This window comes from Egretta garzetta, unplaced genomic scaffold (assembly GCF_000687185.1).
Source record: "Egretta garzetta isolate BGI_Z169 unplaced genomic scaffold, ASM68718v1 scaffold504, whole genome shotgun sequence".
Lineage (NCBI taxonomy): Eukaryota > Metazoa > Chordata > Aves > Pelecaniformes > Ardeidae > Egretta > Egretta garzetta.
The window spans coordinates 408,711-430,977 of NW_009259535.1; the positions used below are offsets into that span (position 1 = coordinate 408,711).

Below are 22,267 nucleotides of genomic sequence, written 5' to 3' on the forward strand. Positions count from 1 at the left end.
CCAGGAGACAGAAGATCAGTCCATTACCAAAGACTTGTGACAGAAACTATCATTCCTCCAAGAAGCAAACTGGATTTCCTGCCAATGTAGTAAATTATAGTAATACGTGTTTTACTGCTACACATCACAGTACACAAGCTTCATTACAGAAAAATGAACATTATGGTAGTGCATCCCATTGCACCTCAGACACGGGCAGCCTAAGGCCTTTGTCCAAGTGTCTATCAGCTGGGTCATATTTTAGTTACAGAAAGTGAGGCTCTAGGGGAGACCAAAAGTAGAAGCTGCCAAGGTGATATGTGAAAAAATCAATCCATGCCCACTATTTTCCCCCCAGCTTCCTCCTTTCCACTCTGTTTCACTTTTGAGACTATATTAGCCTCTCACAAGGTCAATGGTGGAACAGAAGTCATAAACAGACTCAAGTTTCAGGTTAATACTACTACCTCCCAGAAACACTTTCATAGTGAGGCACTGACTGCCAGAGCTCGAAGCAACAAGAATGAGTCTGTATGTGAGGTAATTTGGATTAATCAGCAAAAATCCATGCAGCTTAAAAATTTTCTATAATTTGTACCGTTTTTATCATGAGTGATCCAAACTTAATGACAGTATATAAATATGCTCTAGAAACAAGAATAGTAACTTGATCATAATCTAGCAAAATGTATGTATCTAGAAAAGTGTAATCTAGCAAAGTGTATGATTAGTATCTTAGTCCTCATAAATGAACGGACCCACTAAACCTAAAATTTAACCCAGTTTTTGAATGTTCTCTTTGGTTACAGAGCAAAACAGAAGCTTGTAAAATTTGCAGGGAAAAATACAAACATCCCAAGGCATTCCATTATTTTAGAGATGATCTGAACTCACCAGCTGGAAAACTCACTCCTCAAAAATAACAGAAACCACCTCCCCACACAATCGCTGTACAAACAGATTAGGTAATACAGTGAGATACAATTAGAAAAAAACACTTCAAATTAACAATGAACAACAGGATACCAGCCTAGTGCTCAAACAGTGTCTTACATTATCCTTGAGAAGCAGCCTCTAAAGGAAATATTTGGGGCTACACAGTGGTATGAAACAGATGAAATCTGGATTTAAATTAGCTTTGCCTTGTTATGGAAAGATTCACCAGGTTTCTATAATTGCATATGCTCCAGTAATAGTTTTAACTATCAAGCAAATAGACATAGAGACTAAAAATATAGAAGAAATTCAGACTCAATTATATGCTCTGAATAGTATTTTAGACAAGTCTCCACATCAAGACTATTCTTTTAGATACCTATTGTGTTTAGTGGAGAAGCAAAAAGCATGTGGGGACTTTGAAACTGAAGTTCAAAGAAGTCTATCAATACATTAAGGGTCAAAAACTAGTAAAGATTGCTTTTATTCTACAACACTTAACTGAACAAAAAGGAAATACAGCATCCATAAAGATATATGACATAGCCTAGAGAGTGGACACAAAAGAATGAAGTGATGAAACACATAAAAGAAATACTCTGTGAATTACCTTTTCAGATTACCTGAGAACAGAGATGGGCATATATCCAGCAGATAACCAATTAATAGTTTTATAAACAGATAAGTAGAGTTTATAAGCTTGTTTCTCACACTGTCTCTTCAACATACTTTCGGTACAGCTGCATTAAATTGAGATTCCAGTTGCTAAAACCATAAAGGTGTCAAATTCTTCCTTCACCAGCAACTTCTGCTGCAATCTCAGATTCCTGTAGCTACTCAGTTAAGACTATATGTGTGTACACACAAACACACAGACTTTGATGCTATTGAAATTTAATAGACATTCATGAAATTTAATCTCATTCTGTTTACGTTTCTGCATCACAAAACTACTTCTAGGGGATTCTTTTTCCCCATCAGTTACATCTGATTCCCAATTTGCATATTGACATGGTCTCTCTCCTTTTTCTGTTCTTTTATACACAAGTCAGTACTGCTTATCTGTAGAAAACGAGGCTACAGTAAGCCACGTTAATATCTAAGTTTTATAAAGCAACTTATAAACCTTTGCTGCTGTTGATAAGAACTGGGTTGTCAACAAAAATCGGAGCATGGATTTTAAGGCAAAAGCATATGCTTCCTGGACACAATTTTGAATGGGAAGTGTTTAAAAAAAAAAAAAAAGACACTAACAAATGAAAACTCAGTGATCTGGAATTCATACACCTGTTTTACAATATAAAGTGTGGGGGGAAAATAAAAAGAAGATTACAGATTAATTTTCAAATTTAAAAAACTCACTTAGAATTTCACTAACAGCAGCAGAAACATGTTCACTATATTTACAGATATAACAAAAATTTTAAATACAGACAAGGTTGAAATAAAATCTTGCGATAGATATGAATATTGCATCCTACAAGTCAGGGTCTCTAAAGATGTTGTAACATGAAATGGCAATTTCTGTAACTTACTTTATGAAGAGATGAAAACCAATACAAAGGGACATAATATGCACACAGGAAGATTTTATTTGGCTCAGAACATCTACGTGTCATTTACATTTAAATCAATCATTTTATGTTTCTTCCAAATCAGTCCAAGCTCACATCCTATTATGCTTTTGATAAAGGACAGGCACCAAGATATTTATTCAACAGATGGCTTTTATCTGTTAAAAAGCCATCCTAAAATTTTTGAATGGGCATTTGAACATCTCTGAGTTTAAATTTCAAAATACTCTTGTCCAGTATCAATCATTTCTGCCATTTCATAACATCATGCCATAGCTCAAAAAGCTGAAATTACTTTCTTCTTCAAAGCCACTGCCACTTGAGAGTACCTCCTAGTATCACTCAGTTCTTATTCAGCCTGCTTTTACTTCTTTATTCTTACACAAATCTTACTTCTTCCTACTTAACATTAGCTTTTTTTAGGCTGTGCCCCAAAGAAATCTTCCTTGTGACAGACAAAGGAAGAGTCACCACTGTCTATCCAGAAAACAGATTTTGATTGTCGTCATAAAGATGTTATTATGGTAGAAGATCATCTACATTACCTTCTCACAAACATTCCTGTTTTTTCTGGAAATCTTGAGGTTCTAAATAGATATATTTGAAAGCAATGAGGAAATTAATCATTTGTAAGGCCTTTAGAGGAAGTGGCATAAACCCTCAGCGAACAGCCTGGAATGCAGGGTCAGCTGTATATACCTGTAGATTACACTATCTTTGTCACAGAGAATATCGTCTTTCCCTTGACTGAAAGCCTTTTTGAAAGGATCCCTAACATTTCTTCCCCTTGTGGCACTTCCAGCCCCCATCTAAGAGGATTTATTTTTGCTCAAGGCCACAGGTATTCACATACAATTCAGACAAGGTTATCTTTGCTGTAGGTAGGTGTCTGGTAGTAACTGTCTTTTTCCTAACTGTTAAAGAAACAGTGAGATATTAATATTCATACTCAAGTCTAATAATAATTACAACAAAATTATCAACATCTGAAAACTTTGCTCTACAAAAATGGTATGAACATTCAAATTAACATCCATTGAATAGATAACTTATTTTACTTCCTAGGTTCCACCCACAGGATGAAAAGTGCTGATGAAAACTGATAAGAAAATATACCTGCAGAGTTTGATCTCTAGAGAAGCTCCACATGATTTTCCCTCAGAAGTGCTGCAGATGAGGAAAAAAGTGATAGAGCTAAGGGCTAAGTTTGGAAGTACACAGCAGGGAAGTCCTCCTTGTACATGTTGATGATCTCACTCTTGAAATAGAAGAGATGGAAATCAACGTAATCATCTTTCTTTTTGCTCAATCAACTACGATCTTGCCAAGTTGTCTTGACAGAATAGCTCAACTTTTAATAATAATTTAGGGGAGAAAAGCTAAAAGTTCCTGTCCTGCTGAGAAATATAGCATATGCAGATTCTCACAAGAATACTTTCTTTTTTCTCCCAGAATACTATTCTAAATTCTGTACACGATCTTCACACATATTCCTCTCCCTTTGAGAGTTCAGTTGTATGACAGGAATCAGACAGAAGATGGTCCCTTCCTTCCTCTTCCTCTGCCACAGGTAATTTCCAGCTACTGTTTCTGTTCAGATGTTGTTGTATCTATGCTCCAGCAGTTCACAGACTATATGAAAAACTGCTTACTTAAAAATGAATAAATTATTTTGTAATTATTATTTTTAGTTCCAGAAAGTGTTATTTGTTTTTGGGTTTTTTTCCAGTAGAGCATCACAGAGCTCCTGTATGCTGTAGCGAAACAGTTGAAATAACACAAATGGAGGAAAAGTAGCTCCTCAATCAGTTCTGCCACTGGAGACACAAGCTATCATACAGCACCACAGCTTGTAGATTTGCAAGGAGGACTTCCCAACTTCATTGTAAATTTGAGACTGCAAGCTCATTTCTGCTCTCTCATGTAAGTTTGGACAAACTCCAAAGTAACAGAGCAAAAATGAAGCTTGTGGAAAAAAGTTGGCTCCATTTGAGTGCCTAAACCTAATATTGATAATTAGGTTTGAGAACAGAAGTAAAACTCAAAAGTGCTTAGCTAGTTCAGATACAGTTTTAGTGGGATAGACTGTCCACAAGCATATCTGAAATAAGGTCCATTTCTATTCAAAAGTTTAAATATAGCTTTAGGCAGACTTGAGTCCTAAAAACTTCAGGTACCTACATTTTACATTTCATCACTGTTTTATTTATCATTCTGCCCTTACAGATTATACATATTTTTTTTCTCAGCTGTAACCAAGAAATATCTCTATACCATACAGTCATTAACTATCCTAATAAGACCATCTACTATCAAAGAGATACAGTATGCATTTTTTTAATTGGTATCCTGGTGCATCTTTCCATCTTGGTGCCATAAGATATCCTGAGCTCAAAGTTAAGGCATAAGTAAACTAGTCATGTTTTGACTGTGCCATAATAACCTTCTAAGAACCACTAGTTCCTTTTTTATTATTTTTTTATTCTTCCTACCTGAAGCAGTTCCAGTCATATGTTTTCTTAATTATTATTCCACATACATTTCCAGTACCCCTAAATGCTACTTACAAGTTAATTCAGAGGGGCAAAGAGCAAAAAGACTTTGAAAAGTAAGCATCCTCACCATTGTCCCCATTGCTTTTGAACAGGATACCCATTCTTAGAGCATACACAAATGCAAGCCAGAGGACTGTAAGCAGAATAGAACTTCTGATAAATCATTCCCTGGACAAGTAATTTTGGTAGGCAGTTGGGGAAGGGCAAGATAATTAGTTATTTATTAGTTCAAGAATGGAGCAGGTACTCCCATTTTTTGACATTCAGTGCTTCACATGAAATATGACCAATACATTTCACACTCTTTGAATATGTGGCCAAGTTGTTCCCAGCACATAATTTTTTCTGTCTTCACTTGCCAGATTTCCCATTGCCAGGGGGCACAGGAGTCTCTGACCACCCAGTATTTGACATGCTGCAATAATTTACATTCTCCCGCATACATAGGCAAAAACCAAACAATCAAGCTGAATGACCACCTTTCATATTCAGAAGCTTTTGTTCCAAAAACACAAAACACACATGCAGTGCATTTATTAGATTCTTACATGACCATTACACACAGCAGCCTGTGAATGTCACTGTGAACAAGAGGAAGTCATTGCTTTGAAGAGTTTAGTGTAAGAGCTTTAAGTAAATTAAGATGTTAACAGGTCCTGCACTCCCAAGTTGTATTAAGAAAAAAATTCAGCCTAGTTTACAAAGAGGAATGCTGTGCTGAATTCAAACTTGAAGTTGCACAAGCAGCAACAGTAACCCATACCTCCCTAGCTACATAAACAACCAGCTTGCTTTCTAAATTTGAATGTATTGCTACAGAACTAAGAAACGTCCTGGAGTTAAGAAGACCACAACTGACCAACTGTTACATTTTGCTAGGTTCACTATTGTCACACTATCACACAGACTCTCAGTTTCTCCTGCCTTTACACATGCAGTACAGCTATGTATAATTTCTTCAGAATTGCACTTTAAGCCTAAAGGTTGTTGATAACTTGGCAAAAGAAAAGTAACCCCTGAAGAGATGATGAATTTCAGATAAATATACTGATAGTATGTGATGACTCTCATTAACTCCATATTACTGAAGGTCTGTATATTCGATTGACTCTTGAAACATTAAGTCGAGAATTTTCTTGACAATAGCTTTGCTTTATACTTATTTTTTCCTAAGAAAGCTATTTTACCATTCAAGATCTACCAGCATTTTGTGGTAGACAGCACAGAGCATAATATTTCTTGTAGGTTTGTTCTCTTGAAGAGACACAAAAGTGTCATCTGAAAAACAGAGCTATAGCTGAAAACAGAACTAAATCAGCAATCAAAACAACTTATCCCAGTGATATTTATTGTCTTTTTCAAAAGCCAGTATTGATGTCAAGACCAGTAGTCCAGATAAAATTCTTTGTTATCAGGTCACTTACCATATTTATTGATGATACAGGACCAATGCTGTTGACATAAATGTCAACATCAATAACTGTTGGTTTTACTGTGGAGAAAAAAAAATTATTTAATATTATTTTGCAGAAAACATAAGTAATCACTTCAAATATTTTCTTCCCCAATAACTGTAAGGTCTACTCTTCAGGTAGAACTACTAAGAAATAAGGATTAAGTATTTTTCAGGAAGACAAGGTTCTTTTCCTACCACCCAACAAAAATTGCCATAAATTACTGCCTGTGTTACTTTATCATCATGATCCCCATTTATCTCAGCAGCAATTTGTTAAAGAAACTTTCAGTGCTAAGCACAGTGCCTCAAAGTCAAAACCTAAGATGACTGACATAAAACTAGAAATAATACAGCATATCACTTTTTTCCCATTGCCTCAACATGCAGATCCTTTAGCATGTTTGTTCCACTCCCAACATTTTTTCCATATTTTCTCATCAGCTCTAAAATCATCCTAACTTAGAGTAAAATCACTATGAAATCCATTTAGCCAAACTAAGCAACTTCCCTCCTTTCGATTCAGACTCATTCCCTTCAGCCCACATTGCCTTTGCACTCATTCATCCAAAGGTTTTTGAATTTGATTTGGTTTAGTCAATGCAAGGTTCTCACAAGATCTTCCCAGTTTTCAGACTTCCAGGATTTAATAGGCCAGAACAAGCTCTGTACTCCTTTCTTTAGCTGAGGCCACTAGGATTTATCTTCCTTTTAGCACCTTTGGTTAATAATGCCACTCTTACACTGAAAGGCGCATTCATTTTTTTACTTAAACTGCCCTTCTTCCAACCCCACAGGGTATACATTAACCTCTAAATTGAGATTCAAATTGGTCTTTGACTTTCTCCAGGGTTATCTGACCTACAACTAAGTAAGAATAAATCCTGTTCTAATCTGCATAGTCAGAACTGATGCAAACTTGGCCCTAGGAGGCCAACAGCTTCTGTTAGACGTCTCCCTTTCCCACAGAGGTATCTTCCCCTCTCCATGGTCTTCAAAAATCTCCAGAGAGCAATTCAACCTACTGAAGTTTGGGAACTATGGTGAACTTGGGACTTTTTTGTACCAATCCTCAAGCCCCTTAGAACAAGGAAATGCAGGTACATCAGCCACTCAAAACTCAGAGAGCTTTCCTCAGGGAAGTGAGGAACAGTTAAATACCACGGTTCTGTGGGAAGTTTATCTCAGGTGGATAACAGTTAATTTGTCTAAAGCTTAGTAAGCCATCCGGCACAAAGCGGAAGATAGACAGGAATCTTCACATGTAAAGATGTATAATTTTTGCTCGCACCCCCCAAACTTCAGACTAACAATGAGATGCCAAAAAGTTTTAAACTATCTGAAAATTTAGATGGTTCTGAAAAAACAGGCAGACTGGCTTGTCATGTAAGACTTTGGTATGTACATATCATTGGGAAGACTAGATCTAATGTTGCAAAAACAGACATGAAAGTGGGTACAAATAGTGGTTAAAGACAATAATCATTCTCTCTAATTCATTAAGTACCACACTCTTCTTTGACTGCACATGGTCAGAACATCCAGGATTATTTAAGGTCATGGTTTCAAATTGTCTGAAATACTGGCTTATAAACTCAGATCTTCCCTTCAGCAAAAGAAAATTTGAACTCAGCTGAACAAGCACAACTGATTAATGCAACTCAAATGGTACCCAGCTAATAACTAAATAGGAGTCTAGCAGCTTCTGGTAATGAGACTTGCCTCAAAATGCAGTAATAAATGTCATTACATAGGAATTGGTAATAGCGGGGAACTACAGCTAGGTCTTTTACCAAGATAGCTTACATGGAATAAAGGGCTCTGATCTTTTTAGGGCTTATGCACATACCTAGCTGGAAGTTCAACACTAAGCAGTTCAGGCAATATTAATGGGACTAGACTTAGTAATGCAAATTGGCATGCAATTGAATCTTGGCCAGGATCAGGGACAAAGTTCAGGACCAGAACATGGTGCTTGGAATCCAGTTTGTTTAATCATTGCAGTTAAGTATATAAATAGATTATGAGATGATAATTTCTCCTGAATGTGCTGGGCCAAATTCTTTTCCAGTGAAAAAAAGTGATGCACTGCTTGTTAATGCTAAAGAGAATTTGATCTTATGCACAGTAAAGGTCTAATCTTGAAACAGAAGAAAACTAAGCAGCAGCCACTTCTTATGTCAAATTAAATCAGTGTCTAGCCTCAGACATTCCCCGTGAAATTCAAATTAAAATAAATGAAAAAAATACAGGTAAGCTATTATATCACTACAACAACAACAAAGACTGAAAGTTCCTTTGAATTATATTTTGTTTGCCTAGGCAGAAGCAGAAAATACAATTGCAATATGATTCTATGGTAAATATGTGCTCAGGTTTTGACAAAAAAGACAGAAGAGTACAGTTCTTGTCCGTGTGGTCTCTCGTGAATATAAACAGGTACAAACTGAGAGAACCATCAGGTATAAATTTTAGATTTGTTATCACAGGATTTTAATTCAAAATACCAACCATAATGAGGCAAAGATTTGTGAACACTCAGTTCATGGACTGATTTAAGCCATGCATGGAGAGCTGCAGATCAAGCCTTCTTTCTTGTACTAAGAAAGTGCTCACAGTATTGTTGATTGAGCAATGAAAGTGTTAATACCTCACTAAAAGTTGGCAATGAGATTACAAATGGACAATCAGCTCCAGCACTGGTCTGATATTGGCATCAGCCCAAAATAGTTCTAAAGAGCTGTCAGAAACTTAGAAAAAAATACTGGCAGAACCATGTTGTATATCACGTGTAGGGGAGCAATTAAAGGTTGTCAACAAATGTAACAACATTCTCAAAGTTCTTTGAAATAATCTTTAATATATGGTAGTTAAATTTCCCTAAAAGGCAATATAAGCGCATCCAAGTAACAGCAGCATTATGCTGCTACACAGTGCTATCTAAGGTTAGCTAACTGCTTATCACAATCATTTCATCTTCAAACATGTTGGTTTTAATTGAGGGGATTTTTCAAGCCAATCAAAATATCTGCAAACAAAGCTAAGGTCACACCAATATTTAGCCGACAGCCCCCATCTGATCCAAATGCCACGGCTTTGAGGCAGATGGAGTGTCTATATTCCGGTCAGCCTTGTGACTATCACATTGCAAAGACACATCAGAGTGAAATTCGTCTACAGACTTTAGACAGTTCAAAAGACACCTAGCCACAGGAGTTGTGAGTTCAATGCTTCCTGCAAAGCTCACTTAAGAAGCCAAGTGAACACTTAGTTAGTGTAAGGCTAGGTCAGGTATGTCTGGACAACAACAAAACACAGAAACGGCTAGAATAATGCCCTGATCACAAATACTCATGCAGGCCAACTATAGGATTTGTGTAGTCCTGCTTTATAGATTTACACTGGTGAAATAAACAGTACCAGAGCTTGAATCCAAATAAAATATGTGAAGACTTTACTCTTGGACATATGCAAGGTGATCATGTGTGGAAAAAACTCAACAAATAAATCATGAGAATATTAAAAGAGTTTTGAGGAAATGAACAAATGGATAGTTACACAACTTCACATGTTTCATGCTTTAAATTATCTTGTCCTTTTAAAATATCTCTTAATTTTTGATAGATCTCCACTATTCAGAATTGATGCTTATTTCATGAATGAAACCACTGTGTTTGCTTCCTACAGAAAGCTTCCTCCACATTTGAAGTCTGTCCAAATAGCATTTATGTTCCTGCACAAATCATAAATATTTAGAATTATTTTTTAAAGTTTAATGTTTAGAAATATTTTTATTGGATGCTCCTTTAAACATGAGTGGAACTGGCTGAGCTGTCATAAATTTTAAAATAAAGTTAAAATTAATTTTTGTTGAGAGTTAACCTTTCTTACATTGTTCAATTATTCTAAATTATTCTAGTTTTACCCCAAACAGTGGTGGTAAAAATGCTATGGATCAATATACACACATTTATAGAAGCAAAGCGACTAGCACTAGGTTTTTAGAAGGCACACAACCATACAACAAACACCATATGAGCTCTGTTCCAGAAATACACAGCCACTTAAATTCTGCCTAAGTTCCACAAGACTTCTGAACTCAAAAGACTAACAAGGTTGGCTTTATGGAAATGTTTTTTGAAATTACTCTATAATGATATCTTATGTTATCTCATTAGCACATGAATTGCTATTTTGAAACTGGGATAAAGCTGTAATAAATTATTACACAGTTATCGGTAACCATAGTAGTAGTGGTTATAGTGTTAATGTTTACTATGCGTTAGTGATGATGACTATTAATATTTTCCTACATGACATTATAGGCAACATCTAATTACCTGTTTGTTCCTGTAAAACAAACTGCTATGCTAACAAGTCACTTCTCAGGACTAATTGTGGTCAGCTAAAACTTCTATATTTTAGGACAACTTACCACATCTGAAGAAAGACATAGTAACAGGAAGTGTTGAGTCACCACCCCTGGAGGTATTTAAAAGACTTATACATGTGGCACTTAGGGACATGGTTTAATGGTGGACTTGGCAGTGTTGGGTTTACAGTTGGACTCAATGATCCTAAAGGTCTTTTCCAAGCTAAATGATTCTATGATTCTATCCTATGATTCTACAAAGGTAGATTAAAAAAAAAAAAAGGAAAATAAAAAAAAAAAAAGATTCATTCTTCCTGCACAGAAGAGAATGGGCTTGAACAACAGGCAGAGGCCAAAGCCCTTTACTTGCTACAGCCAGAGAAACTGTGACAGAACTGTCATCCCTATGTTTTTAGGATCAAACTACCAAAATGAAACTGCAAATGAAATCAAAAAGACAATCAAAAATTGGGTGCAGACTTGAAAGAAAGTTTGGATGACAGCAATACCAGAATGAGAACACAGTCTTCTGAACTGTGTACTGCGTCCAGCTCTGGAGCCCTCAGCACAAGAAGGACATGGACCTGTTGGAGCAGGTCCAGAGAAGGGCTACAAAAATGATCAGGGGGCTGGAGCACCTCTCCTATGAGGACAGGCTGAGAGAGCTGGGCTTGTTCAGTCTGGAGAAGAGAAGGCTGGGGGGAGACCTGATTGTGGCCTTTCAGTACTTAAAGGGGACCTATAGGAAAGAGGGGGAAAATCTTTTTAGCAGGGACAGCTGTGACAGGACAAGGGGTAATGGTTTTAAACTAAACCAGGGTAGGTTTAAACCGGATATAAGGAAGAAATTCTTTATGATGAGGGTGGTGAAACACTGGCCCAGGTTGCCCAGAGAGGTAGTGGAGGCCCCATCCCTGGAAACATTCAAGGCCAGGTTGGACGGGGCTCTGAGCAACCTGATCCAGTTGAAGATGTCCCTGCTCCCTGCAGGGGGGTTGGACTAGATGACCTCTAGGGGTCCCTTCCAACTCAAAACATTGTATGATTCTATGAATAGGGTACTTTATTCATGTGCCACATTTTGTTGCCATTCTGTCCAGGAGTGTGAATGACAGCATGCACATAAATGGACTCCCTCAATTAACTACGAATCACATTTATTCTGCATATCCCACCATTACCATCAATCAACCTTCAGCACTTTTATCTTTCATTTACCTTTCCCTAATGCACAAGCTGTAATTTTTCCAGAATTATGTTGTTTGGGAATTAAAAGTGTAGATCTTAATTGTTAGTCTGGTTTTACAATCAAACCCTAAAATTTCCATTTTTGTTTTACTTATATTCATAGGAGGGGCGAGTTCCTATATGATATCATAAGACTGAACAATAACAGAATTTGTTCCTGCAAGGGCTAGCAAGTAAACAACCAAGGTCTGGATGAGCAATAGCAATCATAAGAAAACCATACAATTGCAGAAAAGAGCAACAATATTTTAAAATAGTATGTGCAGAAAGTTTTCCTTGTTTAAAGATGACAGAATAATTTATTAGTTTGTGCCTCAAAATGCCTAGTCCAACCTCAAAATGGCAACTGTAGCACTGTACATCTGCCCAATTTACAAATACTTGCTCAGAACCCTCTTTAATTTAAAAAAAACAAAAACAAAAACAAAAAACAAAAAAATACTTCTAAATACACTTCTACTTTTGGAAGAGCCAGCATAGTCTAGGTAATCACAGAAGAAAGGAGAGAAAAGAAAGGATTTTCTTATGTAACTAATATCTCCTGACTCTTACCTAAATTTCAGTCCATGGCATCCCGAAAGTCTGTATGCTATACTCCAAATCTCCTCTCAGATTTCTTAGTTGAAGTTATGGAAAAGAAGAGAAAATAAGCACTAGCAGCTGCTACATATAGCTTTGGGTCTGACAGTTTAGATGAAGAGTTTGGCAAACATTAACTGTCAACCAAACTTTCCTTCCTACAATGTCATTCAAGAAAAATAATCAGTCTGAGTTTGTATCAAGTCATTTCAGCAAGTAATCACTGCCAGGAAATAAAACTCTAGATAAGAGTTATCCATGTAAATGAATCATTTACAATCACAAAGAGAAGGTTGTATTTTAAGGGACCTTGCTGTTAAGCATTCAGGTAAAAGGCCGGCCTCTCCAACACGAAACCAGTACATCTTTGTCAACCCAACAGGCTCCATGCAAGACATAAGTATTGCAAAGATACAAGCAGCTCATTAGAAATGAGGCAAAAGAGCAGTTTTATCTGCAAAGAACTGTGTTACTTGGATTAAATTATGAGATTTGTTTCAGAAAAACAAAGTGTTCCAATACCGAAGTATTTCTATATATTGAAGTTCTATAAGCTTCAAATTAAAGTGTTGCTTTCCAGTGTTTGATTTAAATTAGGTGTTCTAAATAAGTGAAACAAAAAAGAAAAAAAAAAAAAAAAACAAACCTGTTAAATAATAAAAAAAATAAAACCCCTTTTTTTTTTTTTTTAAGCAGAAATAGTAGTTTGAGGGCTTCAGGGTCACTGCATTGGAATAAAATTTCTCTAAGTATTCTTTTAACATGAAACATTAAGATTTTTCCCTGAGAGAAGGATGAGTAAAAAATAGGGTGTTTCCCCTGACAGTTGAAAAGCTGTGAACCAAGCCAGGTCAGCAACCAAAGTCAGAAATTCCCCTTTACTCAGCTCCATGGTTAAGCGATTAGAAAAGCAGAACATAAGCATGAAAAAACACTGCCAACAGCCTATCCTAACCAGAAATGTTCCAATGCCAGATTTTGAAGAGCCGGTGTTTGATGCACTATACTAGCACCAGACAAGGATTAGGTGCAACCAACCTATTTATTTATGTCATGTTTTAAAACTCAAACATGGATCACAGTTTTCAAAATCTAAAACTGGGACTTTGCAGTGGCCATAGAGTAGTTTACCCCTCATTTATTAGCCTTGCGATTAATGTTCTAGAAATGTTCATGGCGAAGTCTGCAAAAAAAAAGCATTGATTACTGAATATGCTAGAGAATTAAAACTCCTGCAAAAAATCAAAAAATCCCTTCTATCCTCACACCTAGAACAGAGGTTATTCTCGTTTCCTTTGAATAGCAAGCGTTTCCTCAGGAATATTCCTCTCCTTGCATAGGTGTGCTTATACACAATGCATGGAAGGTGAGTGGCACTAAGTCTTCATATTTACTGTCTTACTCATGGAAATGGGCAGTTAATGGATTTTTTGGTGGCTGGATCAGAACAAAAGTTTTTTGAAATAAAGACAATCCACTTTCCCAAAAAAAGAAAGAGAAAGGAAAGTATCAATGAGAATGATTAAAATATTTCTGATTTTTTTCTCATGATCATTTTCAGCTCCTGAGCTCTCATTATATTCAGCCTTGTTTCCTAGCTGAGTCTTAGCCACAGCACTCTGCATCCTCACCAATGGGTTATTCAAATCTCTTTTTTCATATAAACCTAAATTAGACTAATCTCCACAGTCTGCAGTGCCTGATACTACAGAAGTTGGATCCCAGACTGGACTATGGCTTTCCCCTCCTGAGTGCTGCCATAATACAAACAGAAGTTACTCCCTCTCTTCTTCCCATGGTGTACTACCTTTACACCCTGGTTAGCTCTCCAGGTAAAACTATCTATAATCAGTCCCTGAGTGACAACTGTCTGTCTCACTGCTTCCTTTTATGTCTGATACTGTCTCTCATAGGCTAGCACAAAAAAAGACTTACAGAAGAAAGTAGCAATTTGACCTTGCACAACAGTTTACAGCTTACTCTGCACTATGATCTGGGAAATATTTTGATCTGTGAGGCAATAAGCAACCCTCAGTCACCACACATGGGGAAACCTTGCTGGAGCTAATTTAAAGAGTATCAGGTGTGGCAATCAGCAGCTAGCAAAAATAACTTGACAGCCACAGTGGTAATAGCCTGTGGTGCACTTCAGGGTTCACTTTTGTGTGGCCTGCTAGGAAGGCAGGTCAGACAGAAGAAAGGTTGTGATGCTGCTTCAGAAGTCAAGGTTTTCATTAGGATTGCGCTTGAAAATACACATCTCCTTTAAAAAGCAACAGGATAAAAGTTGTGCCCACTTATCCAACAGATCTGCTCATTGCATAGACTGAGAAACTGCTTAAGTTAGTTACAGGGAGAACTTTTAACTGCTTAGAAAGAGAACTGCTGCTAAATGCTACCGAGCAAGCACAGTAAAGAACGTCAGACAGAACTTATCTTCTGCGTTTGCCGATACAAACAAGCCCACCTATCTCTACCAGCTACACTTGTACAAACCTACTTAAGGTACTGAGAACTGCACAGCTGTTTGTGAGATTACTCTGATCATGAGAAATTTGGCTAATGGTTATAAAGATACTTGGGAAGCAAAAAATCCCAGCTTGACTCTCAAGACAGCTAGAACTGGTGGAGTCAGAAGATCGATGGGCATTAAATTAGGGGGTGTATGTATGTGTGTGTATATGTATATACTCTTACATACTTCAAAGTGAATTTATTTGGGCTTATAAATACACAATAAATACAGGGGACCACTAGAGGCTGTAGGGATCAAATAAAGGCAGAGGATCCAAGAGGAATCCAAGAGTTACCACGGGGTAATCAAAAAAAGGAGGGAGAAATAGGCATTAGTGGTGAAAGCACCTCAGAACACAAGCTTTCTTCAATGTGTCCAGTTCACAGCCTTTCCTAATATAATGACGCATTTGAGAAAACAGAAGATGCAAACATGCAACACATTATCTTACTACTCTTTTCTGCCCTTTCAGTGAATAACATCAGTAAAATCAGTATTATTCATGCTTGCTCTGTCTCTCCCATAATGCTCTTGCCTCAAGTCTGGTTTGATGTCAGTTTGCCTTTTTTTTTTTTTTTAATGTAAGAAGGCAGGCAGCTTAGAAACCAGGTTCTAGAAAGTATAGGAAAAATAAATGAATACAGTATACACCAGGTTTGTACAAGACTTCTACTGCATTAAGTATGGAATTCAGCCTTTTCAGTTCCGGCTGACCATTACAAGAAGTATCATTTGAAAAACACGTGATCAGCTAAGTATCTCTGAGACACAGGAACTTCTATCTTGTAACTTTCTATTCCTTGATTCAGGTTTTTACCTTATTTTAGCTTTATTTCTAATATGTATGATCACACTCTACTTTCAATTTCCCTGGGTAGTTTGAGTACGCTGAAGTGTAGTCCCTTCTAGTTGGCTTTTCTTTTACCAGCATTATTTTGCTCCAGCCTCTGAAACAGAAATTAAATGAAAGTATTCAACTTTCCCTGGCAGAGTATAAGTAACTGTGAAGATCAATGGTACAGCCTGAAATGCGAGGGAAATAACCGCTATGTTTTTTTCCTATTATTTTTTTAGGCATTTTTGAAAAATGCTGAAACAGAAATCTATCACTTTTCTAATATCACTTTCTCACATTAGGAACACTATGGGGAAAGGTAGTGGACAGCAGTTCTGTTTGTACCTAACAAGTGCATTTAACTCCTTATTCTAGTCCTGTTGTGCTCTGGGGAAGGTATTTCAGGAGCTGGGGGAAAAGGGTAGGTAACCACAGGAAGGCAGGAAGGCACCTGGTCAGACTGCAGGGTGTGAGGTTTAGAATATCCTCTGCACTTTAAATTAAGTGCTGAGGTAACTGACTGCTTATTAGAGATGCTCAAGGAATAGTTTCATTCTCTAAAAATTACCGGTGAAATAAATTGTTTTCTTTCATGTCAGCAGGTTGAGATAAAGAGGGAAGCTTAGAGTTTAGCACAGTTTATGAACTAATCTTAACATTATTATTGCCTTGTCATCACTGAAATTTTGGCCCACTTTACTTATTGCTTCTTAATGAACAAGAGGCAGAAAGATCTTTTCTTTGAGGTAAGCAAACCAGCTACCAAAAGGCAACTCTTAAGACTTAATCTTCTTCATGCTCCAAATGCATGAGCTTTGAGCCTGGTCTAGGGTGAGATTTTTTTCCTCCCGCTACTAATGTCACATTTCAAAAATCTCTCACATACTAACTTTTTTGATGGGGGAGGTGACTTTCACAATGAAAGAAAAAGCGTATTGTCTTCCACATGTAAAGCTCACTCGGGGAATGTGATTGACAAAACTTTCACTTTGGAAGAATACACTGTGACAAACTTTCTGTCTTTTTAAGGCAACCTACATTCCATATGAAGATAAATGTGAAACAATATAGGGTAATAAAAGTAACTTTTATTTTCCAGGACTCCACTGTGGACTAAGCCGTCCATTAAGGAAGCTCAGAGGGAAGGTTTCATTAAACTGACTTTGAAGGAAATATGTTTTGTCATGTGCTATTTAATTTACCTGTGGTTTGCTGCTTTTTTTTTTTAATGTAACTTAAATTTTAAATCAGTTAATCAAAAATAGAGCAATGGCAAAAAAATGGTTTATTGATAGAACCTAAGGAAGAATGAGATTTTTTTTCTAGCTGTAATTATCATCGTTCTACTCTGTGGCCTGTTGGCTTGCTTATTATTTCTGTTCTCATTTTATTAATAAAGAGGAAGTAAAATTTTAGGGCCAGAACTTAGTCAATGAGAGATGGGGGGCGAGAGGGGGGTGGGAATTCAGTCTTGCAGGGTAGTAAGCCTTACTGCACTTAGAAGATGTTGCATATCCATTGAACGGGTATTCACTTCAAAGGACTTCAAAACAAACACCAGAGTAACTGCCTACGGAAGAGATTTTAAGACCTTCATAGTTTGGAACAGGTTTACTTGTTATCTGGGACTGGTGCCTTTTATACCACGCAACAGACCACGATTCTCAGCCCTAGAATTGTAGCTGGTAAAAAGTGGGTGGAAAAGATGCCTTGTCTCTGTAAAACACTTCTTTTTGATCTAATCAGTACCGGTATAAGCTGTTCAGTGTGAGGTGCTTTCTTTTCTCTTTTTGTTTTGTTTTTTTTTTATTTTTTAAATTCCAAAAGGCATGCATGTTCTGTGGTATAATGGAAAACTGCCAGATGCCACCATTAAAATGAAAACCCTCACAAGCTGTAATATTTATGGAGACAAGAACTCTGCCAAGTGTGTGGCCACGGGGGATGCAGTCAGACATTCCCCTGCTGATAGAACACTGCTTTGTTTCTAAAGACGAAAGGCTCCTTTTAGCTAGACAGGTCCTGATAGGGTGTCAAGTTGCTGATAGCCTTCACAGGGTTACTATTTTGCCTAATACTTAGGTTGTTCAGCCCACTCTTGCAAAATCCTGGCTCGGAATCTTGCAGGTGATGCCTGCACTGCTGAGTGTATTTTGAGCATGTGATCTGACCAACATGAAAGCCTAAGCCAAGTAAAAACCAGCATAATTTAAAAAAAGAAAGGAAAGAGCAAGTCCTGGCCTCACATCTTAGCATGGACCTACATGGTCTTTACAGTGGTTTAGAGAGGCTGGGCAGGGGACAAGGAAGGAGTGTGGCCGAGTGTCTGTTCCACAGGAGCTCATGCACTGATGGGTATACTCCTGACCTGGGGGTTACTCGATTAGTGAAGTACTCAGTGCCCACAGTAAGGCAAGTGGGCACCCAGAGTATGCCTGTACAGTGCCAGGTAGTACCTGGACATACCTGAGCTAGCCAAAACATCAGCTGCCCTGGGAAGTCCACAGAAGAGTCACTGCCTAGGCCAGCACGCACTTCAATGCCTTCTATTTGCCACAGTCTTCTCCTTCTCCCCATGTCCTTTGGCTTGCAAAAGGGTGTTCACAAGTGATCTAATAATTGCACTTCTAACCCTTGAATGTGCAAAGAAGCCAGTATTTTCCTAGACTTTTCTGCCTGCATTCAGAGATAAGATCATTTCTTCATGAGCATTGCTGAAGTGATCCACTGTTAGAAATTGTGGCTTAGCAATAAAGGATTGGAAAACTGAGCGAAGAGCAATGTGGCATGAAACAGTGAATGTCCCCTGTCCTGTGGGGCACCCGATTCACTTACAGGCAGCACTGCACGAATGTAAAGGCCCTAATAAGTATCTGACTGCATGTCAGCCCTGGATTTAACCCTCAACGTCTTTTATTGGCTGCACTTCTACTTGATTCTGAGAATCACTTCTCTCTTCCTCCACTGGTTTATTCCCTGCTTTCTATACATTTCAAAACTTGCAGTTTCTTACTGTATGCTCTACGTTACCTGGTCAACTATTTTTTTTCCCCTAGTGCTTTAACTGATATGTATTATGCTTCTAACTGATTTTTATTAATACTGGGACCCTCAGGGCAGGAACACAGTTCAGTTGCAAGTTAACCACCTAGTCTGGAGGATAACTTTCTCCCAGATGGAAAGGAAGATGTGCTTGTGTGTGAGGAACCAGCCAGCAATTCAGGGAAGTTAAGACGTAATGCCTGATTCCTCTAACATTCCCCTCATGCCCTCCTTGACAAATGCAGCAGCTCCTCAGCTTCAAAAGGGCAACGTTATTTATCTGCATCAAAGGTAGGAGAGGAGGGAAGAGGGACCAGGGAAGGAAGCAGAGGTGAACTAACTTCTCTAGCGTCTGAACAACACTCAGCTCAAGTTCTGAAATAGCCAGATTCCTATCAAAGAGAAAAATGGCATAGGACCGAGATGCTTGATAGAAATAGATAGATGTAGTCGAGAACTGCAAAATCTCTGTTTGGTACGATATATGAGGAGCTGTGTAATTTAACTCCTTTCTCTAAAACAGGATTTATGAAAGTTTGTGCAGAGACAAAAGGAATTATTTTGGCAACAATGATTTTCCAGTGCTGTAAGATATGTCTGACCTCTACTGATTTTATGGCAACTGACATGGGGACTTTGAATGATTACTTTGCCCCACAAAGGCATAACATAATTTCCTCTGCCTGAAGTCAGTGATCTGAGGACACTGTGTACAAAGTGAAATAAAAAATTTGTCTGAGAATGTCTTCCAGATGTTGATATGGGTGGGGAACTGCATTAAAGCATTTTTCTATCAGATACTAAAGATCAGCTAAATCCAGTAAGACAAACTAAGTAGACAGAGATAGATGTTACTCTGTGTTAAAAACAGACACATCTATCAAATATGGTCTTTGTAAATACTACGAAAAATCAAAGTAATAGCCATGGGAAAAAAAAAAAAAAACAAACACTTTATTTTCACTTATAATCACTGGTAGGAATTCTCCCTCTAATCTCTGCAAAAAATTTAGGAAAAGCAAACTATATTAGGTGGTTGTTTTGAGCTTTCCCCATTCCCAGTTCATTCTGAAGTATGTGCAAGGTGCAGTAAACGTAAATGACAAATTTCCTGCCATTTCTGTCATACAAACTTGCTGTGAACAAACTGAACTGTTGTTGTGCTACAGCCATTCTGATCTAAGGATGCAAACAAAGCAAACGCGGTATAATCACAAGTTTGAAACACACAACCTCACTATACCAATTTAAAAAAAAAGAAAGGAAAATAGCTCAAAATGGTTATATGCAGGTACCTACTGGCTCTTATCTAAATTTTATACCTATACGTAGCAGTACTGCCCACAAGACGCTTCCATTCTATCACATTTCTCTGGAGATAAGATGTCTGCCGGTTTGGGGAAGAAAATCTCTAGAGTTGCTCTACGCTCAGGCAAATCCTAGTGCCGCCTCCTCAGCATTAAGGAACACAACTCTCCTGATCACCTTTTGAGGGGAGTGGATGCACATTCTTCTCTTGCTGTGTCCTACTTTTTGTTTCTAATATGCTGGGGTTTTGATCACCCCTCCGAGCATGAGCTTTTCATATGCATGGATCGGATGACAAAAGAGATAAGTATGTTCCTAACTCCGCCAAAGACCTGCTGAATACTTCGGAGCTAGACTTCCCGTATCTCTATGCAAGCTCTGTACAAGCAAACCAGAGTTTAGCACGCTAAGCTACCACCACATCTTCCCATGAGAATTAGCATTTTTGAAAAATTGACTTGGAAATTAACTTCAGCCAAAAAAACTTAATCTCCGCTTTGCCAGACACTTGTGCACGCTAACCAAAATATAACATAATGTCTTTTCTGCACCCGCAGATGCTTTTCCTCACTTGTGCAGAAGGGAGTACTTACTTCCAATATCTGGCCGTAGCTTTTTGTCATACTCTCTCAACAGCTTGTTTAGTATGAGTGTCACATCTGTGTCTTGTGTTTTTGGAGCTAAAACCCATTTTTGGTTAGATGTTCCGTCTTCATATTCATCCTCTTCAACCTTTCTAGAACTGCAATAACAAATCAAACAAATAGATGTTATTTTACGTAACTAAAATCCAAATTTACATTCTGGGTAAACCTCCACGCTCATCTGAAGAAGTTTTAGATACCTCTCTTGGCTTTACGTCTACCCAGCCTACAGCTGTTCTTGCAACAGGATGTTCCCATTAACAGCTGTTGAGTAGCTCTGGATGGGTCATCACTGAGACTTGTTTAGCAATTGTCATCCGCCAGCCTCAAAAATTATAGTCTGGGAGTTAATACAGCTATCAGAGTAGTATTTTATATCCTGTATCTTAACCAGCCTGTCCCGACTAGTTAGTTTACAATATAGTCTTACGAAGAGTGAACATCTGCAGTATTATGTTATTAATACATCAAGACAACTGATTCATCTCTTGCACAAAGGCTAATAAGAGTATTAAAAATTCAGATCTTTTAATACTTCCTGATCATTTTATCCTATTAATAAATTATTATATTCTCAGTGCCTGAATTTCAGACTATAATGTATCACAAGGCTTAGAATTAAGAGCTTGCTCCTTGAATTTAAGATGGATTATCACAAGCACACAAATACATCGCATAAATTAATCTGAATTTCCCTGCAGTTGTAATGACATTTTTTACAAAAAAGTGCTACACCAGGAGTTACAACTTCTTTCCTTCATAGGTGGGTTATTTTTATTTTAAGAGTATACCAATACGAACGTGGTGAAACTCCAGTTTGCCCAGAAATCACAGCTAGAGCTGTTTTCACAGAAGACTAATTTCATTTGTGCGGCTTTTTGTGCATGAACAGTAAAACGTTGATTTGAAGACGTATCTTTTGGTATCTTAGAAACCAAATCTGTTTGATGTCTCTCGCCGGAGAAAATCTATAACAGTTAAGCCGAGATGAAGTTATCAGGAGAAAAGATAACCTCAGTGGTGGAACCTACAGCAGTAATCGTATCTTGCTTCGACCTGCAATGGCCCTAGTTATACGATATCATTTTGCAACCTCTTTACACAAATGTCAATAATTACGCAAGGTGCAAAGCAATGGAGAACCAGAGGCACCGGCCCTGCTTATTCCTGGGATGCGCTACATGCATCAGAGCAACCTCCTTTCTCTCTCTCTCCCCCCCCCCCCCC

General features: G+C 37.7%; 1 protein-coding gene across 1 annotated transcript in view; it reads right to left on the bottom strand.

Moving 5' to 3' along the window:
- The window catches only part of GABRG3 (gamma-aminobutyric acid type A receptor subunit gamma3), a 325,107-nt gene extending 302,982 nt beyond the window's left edge, over positions 1-22,125 (bottom strand). Inside the window, exons 1-3 of the mRNA XM_009637654.1 lie at positions 22,118-22,125; positions 20,990-21,138; positions 6,469-6,536 (exon numbers count right to left, since the gene is read on the bottom strand). Coding sequence (XP_009635949.1) covers positions 6,469-6,536; positions 20,990-21,138; positions 22,118-22,125 — 225 coding nt within the window. The remainder of the gene's footprint in view (positions 1-6,468; positions 6,537-20,989; positions 21,139-22,117) is intronic.
- Positions 22,126-22,267: the final 142 nt, after the last annotated feature.